We start from the raw sequence: 16466 nt of genomic DNA, 5'->3' as shown, positions 1-16466 counted from the left end.
GAGGTTAAAGTAGAATAAAATTAAAAGTTGAACGCGAGAGAGAGAGAGAGAATGAGAGAGAAAAGTAAAGGTAAAAAACAACAGCTAAGATGTGAAAAAAGTAAAATTTCTCACTTATATTTTCTTTTTTTTTTTTTCATTTCTCTTCACTTGCATTTTTATACATTTTATGTTTTTTACCGTTTCGAGTAAATTTTCAATCCCGATTACTCGATCAATCTTCGTTACCGAATAACTTTCGTAATGAATTAAAAGATAACAGAGTAAGTGAAATAAAAAAAAAAAAATAATAATAATAATCAGTACGAAGATCTTGCGAATACAGCCGGCAATGATTGTCCGATGAATTTTTATTGCGCGTGAAATCTTCGTGTGCGATTAAAATTTTTTTATGCACTTATTGCATTACAGTTTGTTTGCACGCGTGAAATCGTTTTTTAATTAAACGAAAGGCACGTTCAGGATTTCGCATAAATTTACCTCGTCCAGGGAAATTGATGCCAAACATCTTTAAAGAAAATTTCATTAAATTTTGAACAAAAATAGAGAAGAAAAAAAAAGAAGAAAATTCTTTTACATAAAAATGTAACTAATAAGCCGTGTTTTTTTTCTCTCTCTCTCTTATTATTATTATTATTATTAACGTGCAATGTTTTTCTCCCCCCCCCCCCCCCCCCCTGGAAAAATTGCAAATCGTCATTGTTGCTGCAAGCCGAATGTGTTAGCCAGGTGTGAGAAACTGTTCGACGTAAAGAGCAAGTTGGCTTATTGCATTTATTGCATACCATATGGTCTATTATGCAAAATCCGGTACCCACTATACACACGATATGTAAAGAATTTGCGCAAACTCGTTGTATTGCCCGCGAGAATTTTCATTCTTTTACTTAGTGTTGAGGTTTTTTTTTTTTTTTCTTTTTTTTTCATCCCTCTTCTTTGTTTAATTTTCTTTTCTTCTACTTATGTTCTAAATCTACTTCTACATCGTTGGATAATTAGGAGAGATAATTATCCAGAGGGAAGAAATTTTGTTAATATATTATATGTTTTGCAAATGTCTGTGAAATATCGTTTATCTTCGAAATAATTATCTTCTCTCACTATTATTATGGTTATTATTGTTTTTGTTGTGTTTGTTTTTTCTCGGTCCATATTTGACACAAACAGACCTCTTTCGAATGTCATTGACTTTTAATTCTATTTCATTTCTTTTTCATAAAAAATTTATCTCAATTAACAAGATAAGAAATAAAAAAATAAAATAAATTAAAAAAATCAGGTCAATTCCCAGTTGTTGAAAATTCTTAATCACACGAGTTTAGATAATATTAATCCTCTCTGTTTATTTCAGCCAAATTTTCTTATCGGATACGAATATTTATCTATCAGGCTTGTTTCTTTTTATTATAAAACGTCAAAGAATTTTAATAGGTATTTAAAATTGAGTTGTATTAAAAAAAATTATATATTCATTCATTTGTCTAAGCTTATGTAAATTTGAAACATGCGCTTAACTAATCGGTTGACATTTAGAATAATAACTGTATATACTTATACCTAGAAGTTATTCTGTTTTAGTCGTAAAAACTGAACGTATAATTGCAAGAGACGTTAATTTCGCAATTAGTGTATACCCGATTCCTGGGAATTGATGCACGGCCTGATGGCAGGGGGATAATTAGTCGTAAACGAACCGATTTTATCGGTGACTCTCTAATTGCAGTAAACGCAATTTTCAACAGTTGTCATTTATCTAAAAAAAATTATTACAGATTTCACGAACGTTGAGAAAAAAAAATTTTTTTTTCCTACTCTTAATTAGACTCGTGAAATATATTAGTCTTTCAAAAATAATATCTCTTAAATCGAGTGATTGTGTTAAAGTGAGAAATGGAAGAAAAAAAAAAACAGTAAGATAATATTTATTTCATAAATTATTCGGTGAACGAAGTTTAGTTTTTATGCAAATAGTTTTTTTTTCTTTTCCTCATTTGTTTCCTTTTATTTAGTTGCATAAATTCGTCAGGTATTTGATTTGATATTAAATTTTCCGAATAATATGAAAACTAAAATTTAAATTATTAATAAACATTCCATTCTGCTGGATAAATTTTCTTTATTCATACATAATATTCTGATCAAACATATTATGAATAGTTGGAATAATATTGACGATAAGGATTTTAGTTATCGCGATTATCCGAATTATCAAAAGTATAACATTAATATGCTTATCTAATTTTATATATTATCTATATAATAATATCGTGACAATAAATATAGCGTGGGTAAATCTATATATATATATATGTATATAAATATGTATACATTTAGAAATAAATCTGTACATATAAAATATGATAACTGCCATACGCGTATGTACGTTTCGACTATTTCAGGAATATCGGTGAAAACGGTGACTTTCTGTATTATGTATTATATATGTTTTATATACATATGATATATACGAGTGGTGGAAATTTGAGAGCAAAGAGATTCGGTCCACCGATTTCACACGAGTTTGCTGAAATCAGCCAACGTTAGAAAATTATACACTCACAAGTTATGGCTCATGTATATGTGCAATAATATATAGCATTACATAGCCTCACAATCGATACTTATCAATACACAGTTATTATAATTACATATTTTTAAAAAACAAATCTTCAGGGTTGCCATATAAATAATTCGCGAATAATTGCAATGGTTTATACGATGGTAATATTAATAATTTATAAAAATAAGCGAATAAATAATAGTTTAAAAGCCGATCTCGTTTCACTCGAAAGTGCAAATATATATTATTGCCAAAAAGTTCAGTATCTTTATAGAAGAGAGAAAGAAGAAAAGAAAATCACTTATGTGGACGATTTTTGCACTATTTCGCGACACGAAACGAGGGTTAGTATCAAGAAAAAAAACCTTTTACCCCATGTTAAAGAAAAAAAACAAAAAAAAAAAAAAAAACACAGTAATTGATATTTTGTTTTGAAAAATCTTTGTCCGGTTTGCTAGCCATTTGTCAATCATAAACGCGTTGTTATACAAAACGGTTTTTCAATATTTTTAAAGTTGATTTTATTAACAATTTTTTTAAATCTATTTGACTAAAATGTTTAAAAAATTGCGATCTTGAACTTATCCTGACGTGATTGCAACTCCTCTTCCGGTTTCTTTTTCGGGACGAAGGGATTCTTCGTTGGATCCAAATTCAGGCTGAAATTTCATGAATAATTGATGAATGAACATGTAACACTTTTCTGACGGTATATATATATATATATATATATATTGTTTTATTATATAATTTGCGGCACGTATGTGTGTATTATCCTACGTATATAAAATCTGGGCTGCAGCTCACTTTGCAAGGTTACGAAACGAATCTATATAAAACTCGGATAGATACGTGCTTTGATCCCAACGAAATAGAAAGTCACATTTAAACTACATTCACAGCTCGTTTTACACGCGTCTATATATCGAGTCCAGTTTCACAGCCTGCTCCGTAACAATAAGTCGTGCAATCAATGAGTACATGATTAAAAGCGAATTTGCACCAAACCGCAAAAACTTTTTTTTGCATACCTTATTTATTATATTACTTTGGAACAGTTTTATTTATTCACCTGTTTTTTGATATGCTGATATATTTCGGTCGAAGGATTATTCCTTCGCGGTGTGAAATCAAATCATTTCAAAATTGGCACAGATAAAATATATGTATTTGATAAAAAAAAATAAATTATACCTTTGAAACAGTTGAAGAATTGTTTTTTTTTTTTTTTTTTTTTTTTCTTGTTTAACGGTTTCAGGCAAGTTTTATTCAACGGATTGTTGAAGCTTTTCTATTTTGTCATAAAAATTTTTTGGCTGGGGTTGAACTCTGAATCTTTTTAACCCGATACTTGAAAGTAAAGTTGAAAATTTGAAGGCGTCGACTTTCCGGACATTCGAAACTTTGTAGTTTCTTCAAAGTTTCATATCTTTACTTGAATTTTTTTCCACCAAATAATTTTTTAATTATACATATATTGAAAAATTTGATAAAATAAAAGTAATTCTAATAATCCGCAATAAATTTATCATATTACCTGTAGAGTGAAGGAGCGTCGGCGCAATTCACGTTGTACCACCAATCGCAGGCAAATTCATGCTGGTTGAACAGGGTTCCATTTGTGCAGAGGAATGAGGCACCCTGGTGTCCCTCTCTTCCGTCGTGACAGACGTGATATGCCTGGTGTGGTGGGCGATAAAAAAAAATTGTTCAATTGTTGTATTATATTCTGCAGCAGGATCTGAACGCTGAGAGAGAGAGAGAGAGAAAGAAAGAAAGAGAGAGAGAGAGAGAAAGAAATATCGAAGTCAGTATGAGGTATCACTTATCAGGACACCTGTAATATCAGCCGCCTCTTCGCAATTCGGAACGCGCGTGAAAGGCATTCATTATCATACAATATTACAATCTCTTAGACACCTGCATCAGCGCGAAACGAACAAACTCCATAAATTCGATCCCATATGATATGCGATCGGATCTGACTTGCAGCCTTGATCCGCGTTTCTTGTTGGAATATTTGTTTCTCTGATTTTCTCTCCCATTTTTCTGCGCGCACATAAAACGAAATGATTTTTTTTTTCTCTTTCCAGAAATATATCTCGTATTCGTACGATGCAAATATTCCAAAAGTGCGAATGAAAATGTTGAAAATTTCTTCTCATTCTTTTTTGTTTTCATTTTTTTGGTCGATTTTTAGTTCGCCCCCCCCCCCCTTTTTTTTTTTTTTTTTTTTTTTGTCAATTAACGCAGGATGATATTTAACTGGCAAAAATACGAAATTTGCAACTGTCTCGGATTACATAATCCGTAACGATTGTTCTTAATAACTCTTATATACTTAATACTTAGTTGTAATTTCATCGCAATCACGAAACAATTCGATAAATTTTAATACCATAAAATTACATCAAAGCGAGATAAACGACAGATGAATATCTGATGAGTGCAATTTATATTGTATTCGCGGATTAGATAATTTTTTAATAATTAAATTTCCGGTAGAAGTAAGAAACAACAACAACAACAACGACGATTGTAGAGAAAACGAAAATTCTTTGCATTCAGTTTACAGAAATGAAATCCGGATAAAAAAAATAAATAACAAGGTTTCACGTATTTTATTCATTATATTCACCGTTTCAAATTTACTTTATTAAAAAGAGATGAGAAAAAAAAAAAAATTACATATTTTCGTTTCTGATAATCAACCGAAAAACTGCGGCACTTTTTTACGTTCGGATTTTGAATTCTCATTTAAAATAATTTCCAAACACTCGACTGGTTTAGTCCAGTATTCCACACCGACGATGTTTGATTACCTACACGCGTTGGCCTGATTGTGAGGCACGTTTTACGGCTCTAATTAAGATTGCAGCAAGATATTGCTCATCTCAATTTTCTATTACAGCTCAGCCCTAGGGAGGCAGCAGAGTAATGGCCAAGGTAATGATTGCATACAGCGATCAGGCTAATCCTTACAGAATCAGGACACGTCATAGGGACGACAAAATAAGGTGAATAAGGTCACGACGTAGAAAATAAGGATGACACGTCAAAGGTGTGATTAAAAATTTTCTAACTCTTCTTCGTTGTCACTGTCTTGAGATCCGGCGCTAAGAATCGGAAATGATTGGACTTATTCGGGTTTATTAGGCTCGAAATATTTTTACTTGGAAATATATCTTTCACTTCGAATTTGGGTGAAAATTATTCCATTTTAAAAGGCTGCGCGTAATTATTTTGAGCTTGACAGAGGACGTAGAAATGTTTTTTGAATGGAGGAAATGTTATCTGATTTACGAGCTTTGATACGTGCAAGATTGCGGTTTTGAATTCAAGTCGTTAATCTTGTTGAATCTGAGGCAAAGAAAGATAAAAAGCTTGAAAAAGCTTGAATCATGAGAAATGGGTTTTCATCAAAAATTTGTTCCTAAATATGTTCGATTCTGTGCGAAATTGAAATCGTTGTATTTTATATCTGAGAAATTCAAGTAAGACAGGAAAATGATCAAAAGGAGCTTTAATAAAACTTGAATATCTGAATAAAGTTTCACCCTTAAGTGATTTTCGAAATACGTTTTATTGTATTTGAATCTGAAATCTTCGAGTTTTTGGTACAAAGCAGCGAAACTGAATGGGAAAATAATCCAGAAAAGCTTTGAAGCAGCTTTCACAGCTCGAAAAAATATTCCCAAAAAATTTTTCACCATATCCGATTCAAAAATTCTGAATTCATAATCCAATGCAGCAAAATAAACGGAGGAAAAATCTAATTAAGCTTGAATAAGAAGCTTTTGAAACTAAAAATTTTTTTTCCATTACCTGGCAGCCTGTTTCAACATTAGCGTACATTCCAGGTGCGTATGGAACGTGGGCGCAGGAAAAACTGGTCGGAGGAACTTTGTGGAAAATGGGATAATCCACACCGGGAATTCCGGGAATCTTGCTGAAGTCTTGCTCGCTCTTCTTGCGCGGCTCCTCGACGACTATTGGACGATGGTGTCCCACCACTGGCTGGAAATTTTGGTAGCCATTGTAGCCAACGTCGAAGGCGCGGTGCTGCGAATTCATAGGTTTGTGTCAATTGCTTTTCTCACAATAGAACTAATCAGAGCGAAATTATTTTTTTGTTACTGTAAGATAATGAAAATAGTAAAGACTCTGTGCGGCGGTGAATTGAAGAAGAAATTGATGAGTAATCGGGAAGTTCTCACCTCTGGAAATCCGGCCGACGTGATATCGAGGATCGCTGCAAGGACGAGGACTACGCCGATCGTTTTGGTCCCTCCAGTCGCGTACCACCTCGCCATTCTGCGAAGAGTTTGGTACTGCCGATGCTGGAGTTGGTCCAGCTTCCGTTGGAACAGCCTCGCCGTGTTCCCCAGCTGTGAAATTATGTCACAGAGAAAGTCTCCATCCCCCACCCCGAAAGGCCAAGCTGCCCTGGGCGAACAGCGCGAGACGTGTTATTACATTGTACAATTCATTTCGGTCCTCTAGTTGGCTCGTGGGTCGTAGAACAGCTCGGAATTCACCCTCGGGCTAAAAAATTTGAACAAGCGGTTTCGAACTGCGAACTACAAATTCAGATTCGTGATTAACGCTTTCACAGCCCTCGGATATCGTGTTAGATAGAAATGTAAGGATTTTTTATCATTTTGAAAACTACCTGAAAGCGACGACTTCTCTCGGCGCTCATACCAAAATCGTTAAAATTTGTCTGAAATCAGACAAAGAAAATGTCTTGAAATGATTGGAGGTGATTCTCTAAGGTTCAAAACGTGGAGATCAACTTTTCATTTTAAGGGTGATCAGAATGACTTCTTTTTTTCTCTCTAGAAATAGAAAAATACAAAAAGTTAATGATTGGGGATGAAAATGTGGAGTGATTGGAATTGAATCGTAGCATCAAGGGGTTAGCTCGGCTCGGGGTAAAAAACTAGGACAGCCGATTGATAAGAGGACCAAAACCACGAACTTTGACTTTCTACATTTTTAAATTGTATAAATTAAATGACCGCTTCTTAAAAAAATCGATATTGTAGCGCTTCCATTTTTTATTATATTTATATTCTTACGCTCGTTCGTTCGGCGCTTCAAAAATGTGAGAATCTATTTCACAGAATTTGAACTTGTGCAAAGTCGAAGTACGGAAAACCCAGAATATAAAAAAGACCAAAATCGTAGCCAGCAAAAACCCATGAAATCCTCGTAATCCTCGTAATGTGAAAATTCTGTAATTCAGCTGTGATGAAAAAAAAAACGGCCATCAATCATGTTTCGAAATTCAATATACTCAAGTTAGCACCAAAAAATTCAATGAATTCGAAACCTTCACTTCATTCAGCAGAAAATGAGGTTTTTTTTTTACGCTATACGACTTAATTTGTAATCAATTCAACCTGATTTTCCGACAACTTTTCCCTCGTACTTTTAGATCCTTTTCAAAAACGGTACACAAGAGAAATTTCACGATCGGAAGTGTGTCTGTGTGAGAATGCGAATATCCGTAACTCGTGATCAGTAGCTCGGAATGCGCGACGACGTTGGTCGAGGATTACGCATTTTCCTCACAACTTTTTCCCCGCTTTTACTTGACGAAGTACTCGAGTCATCACCGTGCGATTTAATTGCCGCAGATTACATCGGTACGTAGAAGGAACACTTATACACTGGATACCGGTTGTTTACTCCCGTTCGTTGCGCAATGTATAGACAGAAATGTTTTATAATTGAGATTAGATGTTGTGATAGCTTCATTTGGCTTATTCAGATCGCACGATATATGAACCGAGTGTCTATTTCAACGTACGTGCATCCAATGATTTAGGAAAGGGACATAACTTTTTACGACTCTGCTCATCGATTGGTTTGATCGATTTTCCACAATCCGGGTTACCATTGGAAATAATTACAGTTTCAGATTCTAGATTTTTTATTACAAATTCAAAACTGTACGCTCGAGTGATTTTATTTTTGTGATAAAATTGACCGAAGACAGTTATGCTCACAATCCTTTCTACAATTTGGTAACTCGTTGAATTTCTGACAGTCATAAAATTGAAAAACAAACAATAAACTTGATCTTTTTACTTATTTACGAATAGTCGATCGAACTTATTTCTAATTTTTTCGGTAAGGTTTATTCAACTATAATCAATGACGTGATATGCGATGAGGAGAAAACTCGATTTTGAATACATTTATGATTCGTAATCAGAAAGAAAACCGATTATAATGACATTCGTATGACATATTTGAAATTGATATTTTTTAGCTAAAAATAGCAATTGTAGTTTGTACTTTTCACTTTCCAGATAACAAATTGAATTGATAATTAGTAATTTTTTACTCCTCATTGAAAATTCTACTTAACGCAGATACTTTTATCATATTTTAACTCGTCTCGAATGACACAAATAAATTTATAAATAAAAAGAGAAATAAAAAACTTCAAATTGTGACCACAGGTGGTTGAAAAAAAAGAAAACACTCGATCAGGTAGCGCAGACGAAATTATGCATTCTTCCATTCAATTGCACGTGGGGGATAATTGAAGCTTTTCGAATAGATATCGGTGAGTGGCACGGCAGTCCTCCTACAATATCGGTCTTATTCTGGATCCCTCCCGAACCTCACCCGACCGATAAGGTAGGCGGTTGACATACCGAGTACAGAAATATCAATGAACATTTTTCCTGACGGCTCGCTGTTAACTTAAAATATCAAAGGGAGAAAGAAAAACATCCGATACTCATCAGGTAGGGAATTTATAATGAAAATATTTTTATTGTAAATATGTAAATTTCAGTTGGATGAGTGTTATTATTTCTTTTTTCGCCTAGTTACAAGTTACCAATAAAATGAATATTTTTTATTACTTTGAATTACGAATTAAATTTTACGAGCATTAAGAATATCACGTTCCAGTACATCGAAATCTGAAGAATCATCGATGGATTTAGCAGAGCCTGAATTTTTGTAACAATCTCACTGATGCTTTTATATTCCTATGCTGTAGAGCTCGACTGAATTTTTTTATTTTTGTTCATGTTACGAAATGATAACATTTCTGACCTCTCATACATTGATTCGATGACGTGTGTTTCTTAGACTTATTTGACGTCACGTGACTTTTGACCCGAGGTAAGTAACAGAATTAATTTACTTGGTAAAGGCAAGAAAAAATACCTTCTCCAAACATGAACAGTATTTGAAGATTTTATTAAATATGCGTACAATATTTCATTATCGTTTACTGCAATTAAAGAGAATCCTTTATTACTTAGCCGATTTTCTCGGTTTTGTTTAGCCCGGGCGCCGACCACGTCAACTGGAGAATATTTCTCACAAGGTGTTTTCCGGAATTTCAATCTCGCAGAGATAATACCCTAATGGCGAGTCGGCTTGAGAGTATGTTTCGTTGCGGTGGCAAGGGATAGTTTCGAGAAGACCATCCCACGTTCTTGTTCTGACACATCCGTGATTCAGGTCAACGTGACCACTTTCAAATGGTATATCATTTACAACGGATCCTGTAGAATGAAAGAATCGATCGATTATTTCACGTAGAATTCACATATAATCAGGATTTTGAGAAATTGAAACTCACCGTCTCGAACGCTGACCCATTTGTCGAATAGACGGTAAATGCCTACGTGTATTCTTTTTCCGTTACTCGGCAGGTGAATGAAATAGATGTACGTCTCTTGGCTATCAGCTATCCCCAAACGCGCACCATCCTTCTCGCATAGCTTTTTCGCCTCCACCCACGATACCTCCTTCTCGTAAACCTTATAGGCTACACTCGAGTTGCGATATGGGGCGTAGCCTTCCGGAAGTGGCGTGTTGATTTTACTTTGGTTGTAGATCCGATTCATAGGTGAATCTGTGAATCCAATGAAATGTATAGATCAGCCAAATTCCACAAATATCACATACGTATCTGGTTTCCGATCTACTCAGCGACGAAAGATCTATACCATCTGTGACATTTTTCGTGGTTGAAGCTGCCGCGATCAACTGACCCAATTGCTGTAACGATATTGAAGTACAGACTGGGACCCGTACGTCATTACCTGGAACAAAGAACAAAGTTTGTCTCAGTTTCCTCGTTCTTGCAACCTTCGAGTACTCAGATATTGTCTTATTACTCAAACGGAGCGTGAAGCTGGCGTTTGGCGCAGGGCACAAGATTCCCATCAGGGTCAAAAGGCACGCAAACTTCAGGAAGAACGATGTAAACCGTCGCGTCATTTTTGCGCTGACGTTAGTCTTTAGCGAAACTGACCGTGTCAACTGGTGCGTGCAGCTGTTGCTGGCGTCTTTTATATCATATAATTTCTCATGTAGGGGGGGGGGGGGGGGGGGGGGGAATCCCACCCCCAATATTAGCTATACGAATGGCTTCCATTGCTTGTATTATTTGGAAGCTGATATGGCACAACTTTGAACAAAAATGCAAATTCGGTGTGTGAAGAAATTTTTTTTCAGTTGAAATCATTTCCACGCATTTACAACTTCTTGACGGATCTTGCTGACGCGATGGAAATTTGTTTTTATGCCTTCTCGTGAAATATTTTCGAATTCAGCGATTATTCAGGTCTTAGAATGTCAGAATCGAAGATACCGAATGTTCTTATCGCCTCGCACTATTTCTGGACGAATAGTCGCGCTTTATTTCGTTTTTTGGTTCTCGTTTCGTTAAGGTTTTCCTCGTCAAATCTTTGTACGTCAGTTTTGCGATCGGCTTCACGATCTTTATTACCTGATCAGCGGTTATCTTCGCTTGATTGACATGGAGAAAGTATCACGAGTAGGTTTCGGATAGAAGATTCAGATCGGAGTTTGGAAAATCATCGGGAGATCAGGCCACGCGTCTGTTTTCATAATAGTTTCACCGATGTTCATACATTTCAATAATGAAATCGAATAAAATTATCGTTTCCTTATAGTTTTTAGATGAAACCTTTTCTAAATTTTCGTACATTGCTTTGAGGATTGCTGTTTTCCAGAGTTTCATGATGGTACAAGAATTCGTTATTCGGTGTCGGTCACCGTTATCATTTTTATCATATAACACTGATTGTGAGTTGAAATTCCACTGACGACATCAAAAAACCCACTTTTAAAATATCTCCTTTCATTTAATTACCAAGTATTACTGAATTTCTTAACAGTCTTATCAACAGATGTTGACGTCTTCTAACAGAATTATAAGGAAAAAAGTACAAAATATTCCATGGAAAGCCCCATGCGTTAGTCTTTCAGCCCGATATCTGTCCAGAGCTATATCTACCAATCCGATTGGAGGGCGGAAGTTCACAGGTCGTTTCCGGAAGCCAATAGTTTATTAACTTCAACCTGCCTAGTCAGCCAGCACATTGATTAGAAGTTTATGATTCACAGAAACGGACATTCTTTCATTTTTTTCTAAAATGTGCGTCCGTCCGGAGTTGTCTGGGCCAAACTAGACTACATATCAATCAGAGTTTCTGGTCAGACGATCTTTCAGTACGGCCAATATCGGCTGTGACTACTGATTACCAAAACGTGCAGCGCCAGGACCGTGAATAGCTTTTACTACTGATCGAAGACACGGTGGGAACGAATATCATCCTATGCTCACGTCAGATGATTTCTTCTCCGTCGGTAAGTCATCGACAGTCACACCCGTTACCTCGAGAAAAAATCTCCTCTGTTTTCGTCGGTATGTGGCTCACTGTCGGAGTTATAGATCACCGTTATTTCATTGGGCGATGCAAATTTCTCACTGTACTGACGGATAACGGAAAAACACCTGAGTTCATTTCGCCAAAAAATTTGGCTCGTGGAATTTTCGTTTCATTTTTATACCGAATTACGTTCTAATTTTATCCACGTTGTTTTCTTTCTTTTCTATTAGTTTTCTTCAAAGCAAATTTATCCATTATTTTTTTTTCTGGAACAGTGAAGAATTATTTTTGATTTCTGTCCACCTCGGAATAAAACATCAACGTCGGTCGAAAAAAAGGATAAGTTTCCAAATTTTTCTGGACTCAAGCAAAGTTCAAAAAAATCCAAGCATTCGTCATAGTGTTAACTTACTTGACTGATCTTAAAAGTATATTCGTATAAATAACTTTGCAATGTTTTCGCACGACTGAATTCTGAAATCCTTACTATTTCATATTAAAAATATAATATATTAATTGGCAACTCTCTCTCATCTGGGCATATAATTTTTATTACAAAACGCGAACAGTGTACAAAAATATTCATATAAAGATATCGATTTACAATTACATAATTATAAATGTATGGCTTCTCAGGTTATATATTTAGACCCTATTTATATACAGTACAAATGTCAAGTCAATGTTGAAAAACAAAAATAATAATAATTCTATAATAAAATAAAAGAAATTCTAATAATCCGCAATAAATTTATCATATTACCTGTAGAGTGAAGGAGCGTCGGCGCAATTCACGTTGTACCACCAATCGCAGGCAAATTCATGCTGGTTGAACAGGGTTCCATTTGTGCAGAGGAATGAGGCACCCTGGTGTCCCTCTCTTCCGTCGTGACAGACGTGATATGCCTGGTGTGGTGGGCGATAAAAAAAAATTGTTCAATTGTTGTATTATATTCTGCAGCAGGATCTGAACGCTGAGAGAGAGAGAGAGAGAAAGAAAGAAAGAGAGAGAGAGAGAGAAAGAAATATCGAAGTCAGTATGAGGTATCACTTATCAGGACACCTGTAATATCAGCCGCCTCTTCGCAATTCGGAACGCGCGTGAAAGGCATTCATTATCATACAATATTACAATCTCTTAGACACCTGCATCAGCGCGAAACGAACAAACTCCATAAATTCGATCCCATATGATATGCGATCGGATCTGACTTGCAGCCTTGATCCGCGTTTCTTGTTGGAATATTTGTTTCTCTGATTTTCTCTCCCATTTTTCTGCGCGCGCATAAAACGAAATAATTTTTTTTTTCTCTTTCCAGAAATATATCTCGTATTCGTACGATGCAAATATTCAAAAAGTGCGAATGAAAATGTTGAAAATTTCTTCTCATTCTTTTTTGTTTTCATTTTTTTGGTCGATTTTTAGTTCGCCCCCCCCCCCTTTTTTTTTTTGTTTTTTTTTTTTTATCGTCAATTAACGCAGGATGATATTTAACTGGCAAAAATACGAAATTTGCAACTGTCTCGGATTACATAATCCGTAACGATTGTTCTTAATAACTCTTATATACTTAATACTTAGTTGTAATTTCATCGCAATCACGAAACAATTCGATAAATTTTAATACCATAAAATTACATCAAAGCGAGATAAACGACAGATGAATATCTGATGAGTGCAATTTATATTGTATTCGCGGATTAGATAATTTTTTAATAATTAAATTTCCGGTAGAAGTAAGAAACAACAACAACAACAACGACGATTGTAGAGAAAACGAAAATTCTTTGCATTCAGTTTACAGAAATGAAATCCGGATAAAAAAAATAAATAACAAGGTTTCACGTATTTTATTCATTATATTCACCGTTTCAAATTTACTTTATTAAAAAGAGATGAGAAAAAAAAAAAAATTACATATTTTCGTTTCTGATAATCAACCGAAAAACTGCGGCACTTTTTTACGTTCGGATTTTGAATTCTCATTTAAAATAATTTCCAAACACTCGACTGGTTTAGTCCAGTATTCCACACCGACGATGTTTGATTACCTACACGCGTTGGCCTGATTGTGAGGCACGTTTTACGGCTCTAATTAAGATTGCAGCAAGATATTGCTCATCTCAATTTTCTATTACAGCTCAGCCCTAGGGAGGCAGCAGAGTAATGGCCAAGGTAATGATTGCATACAGCGATCAGGCTAATCCTTACAGAATCAGGACACGTCATAGGGACGACAAAATAAGGTGAATAAGGTCACGACGTAGAAAATAAGGATGACACGTCAAAGGTGTGATTAAAAATTTTCTAACTCTTCTTCGTTGTCACTGTCTTGAGATCCGGCGCTAAGAATCGGAAATGATTGGACTTATTCGGGTTTATTAGGCTCGAAATATTTTTACTTGGAAATATATCTTTCACTTCGAATTTGGGTGAAAATTATTCCATTTTAAAAGGCTGCGCGTAATTATTTTGAGCTTGACAGAGGACGTAGAAATGTTTTTTGAATGGAGGAAATGTTATCTGATTTACGAGCTTTGATACGTGCAAGATTGCGGTTTTGAATTCAAGTCGTTAATCTTGTTGAATCTGAGGCAAAGAAAGATAAAAAGCTTGAAAAAGCTTGAATCATGAGAAATGGATTTTCATCAAAAATTTGTTCCTAAATATGTTCGATTCTGTGCGAAATTGAAATCGTTGTATTTTATATCTGAGAAATTCAAGTAAGACAGGAAAATGATCAAAAGGAGCTTTAATAAAACTTGAATATCTGAATAAAGTTTCACCCTTAAGTGATTTTCGAAATACGTTTTATTGTATTTGAATCTGAAATCTTCGAGTTTTTGGTACAAAGCAGCGAAACTGAATGGGAAAATAATCCAGAAAAGCTTTGAAGCAGCTTTCACAGCTCGAAAAAATATTCCCAAAAAATTTTTCACCATATCCGATTCAAAAATTCTGAATTCATAATCCAATGCAGCAAAATAAACGGAGGAAAAATCTAATTAAGCTTGAATAAGAAGCTTTTGAAACTAAAAATTTTTTTTCCATTACCTGGCAGCCTGTTTCAACATTAGCGTACATTCCAGGTGCGTATGGAACGTGGGCGCAGGAAAAACTGGTCGGAGGAACTTTGTGGAAAATGGGATAATCCACACCGGGAATTCCGGGAATCTTGCTGAAGTCTTGCTCGCTCTTCTTGCGCGGCTCCTCGACGACTATTGGACGATGGTGTCCCACCACTGGCTGGAAATTTTGGTAGCCATTGTAGCCAACGTCGAAGGCGCGGTGCTGCGAATTCATAGGTTTGTGTCAATTGCTTTTCTCACAATAGAACTAATCAGAGCGAAATTATTTTTTTGTTACTGTAAGATAATGAAAATAGTAAAGACTCTGTGCGGCGGTGAATTGAAGAAGAAATTGATGAGTAATCGGGAAGTTCTCACCTCTGGAAATCCGGCCGACGTGATATCGAGGATCGCTGCAAGGACGAGGACTACGCCGATCGTTTTGGTCCCTCCAGTCGCGTACCACCTCGCCATTCTGCGAAGAGTTTGGTACTGCCGATGCTGGAGTTGGTCCAGCTTCCGTTGGAACAGCCTCGCCGTGTTCCCCAGCTGTGAAATTATGTCACAGAGAAAGTCTCCATCCCCCACCCCGAAAGGCCAAGCTGCCCTGGGCGAACAGCGCGAGACGTGTTATTACATTGTACAATTCATTTCGGTCCTCTAGTTGGCTCGTGGGTCGTAGAACAGCTCGGAATTCACCCTCGGGCTAAAAAATTTGAACAAGCGGTTTCGAACTGCGAACTACAAATTCAGATTCGTGATTAACGCTTTCACAGCCCTCGGATATCGTGTTAGATAGAAATGTAAGGATTTTTTATCATTTTGAAAACTACCTGAAAGCGACGACTTCTCTCGGCGCTCATACCAAAATCGTTAAAATTTGTCTGAAATCAGACAAAGAAAAAGTCTTGAAATGATTGGAGGTGATTCTCTAAGGTTCAAAACGTGGAGATCAACTTTTCATTTTAAGGGTGATCAGAATGACTTCTTTTTTTCTCTCTGGAAATAGAAAAATACAAAAAGTTAATGATTGGGGATGAAAATGTGGAGTGATTGGAATTGAATCGTAGCATCAAGGGGTTAGCTCGGCTCGGGGTAAAAAACTAGGACAGCCGATTGATAAGAGGACCAAAACCACGAACTTTGACTTTCTACATTTT

At 35.6% G+C, this 16466-nt stretch overlaps 3 protein-coding genes across 3 annotated transcripts; all 3 read right to left on the bottom strand.

Annotated features, from left to right (window-relative positions):
- Positions 1-3111: 3111 nt before the first annotated feature.
- LOC124414836 lies at positions 3112-6930 on the bottom strand. Its single transcript, XM_046895931.1, has 4 exons — positions 6778-6930; positions 6386-6622; positions 4098-4240; positions 3112-3219 (listed from the first exon to the last, which is right to left on the bottom strand). The coding sequence occupies exons 1-4, from the start codon at positions 6871-6873 to the stop codon at positions 3120-3122; spliced, it is 576 nt and encodes a 191-aa protein (XP_046751887.1). The 5' UTR covers positions 6874-6930; the 3' UTR covers positions 3112-3119.
- Positions 6931-9811: 2881 nt separating this feature from the next.
- LOC124414486 lies at positions 9812-10819 on the bottom strand. Its single transcript, XM_046895434.1, has 5 exons — positions 10717-10819; positions 10546-10641; positions 10176-10451; positions 9915-10098; positions 9812-9821 (listed from the first exon to the last, which is right to left on the bottom strand). Exons 1-5 carry the CDS (start codon positions 10817-10819, stop codon positions 9812-9814), a joined length of 669 nt encoding a protein of 222 aa, XP_046751390.1.
- Positions 10820-12986: 2167 nt separating this feature from the next.
- Positions 12987-15837, bottom strand: LOC124414837. Its single transcript, XM_046895932.1, has 3 exons — positions 15685-15837; positions 15293-15529; positions 12987-13143 (listed from the first exon to the last, which is right to left on the bottom strand). The coding sequence occupies exons 1-3, from the start codon at positions 15778-15780 to the stop codon at positions 12997-12999; spliced, it is 480 nt and encodes a 159-aa protein (XP_046751888.1). The 5' UTR covers positions 15781-15837; the 3' UTR covers positions 12987-12996.
- Positions 15838-16466: the final 629 nt, after the last annotated feature.

This window comes from Diprion similis, chromosome 14 (genome assembly GCF_021155765.1).
Source record: "Diprion similis isolate iyDipSimi1 chromosome 14, iyDipSimi1.1, whole genome shotgun sequence".
Taxonomy (NCBI): Eukaryota; Metazoa; Arthropoda; class Insecta; order Hymenoptera; family Diprionidae; genus Diprion; species Diprion similis.
This window is presented reverse-complemented; position numbering and strand designations above follow the sequence as displayed.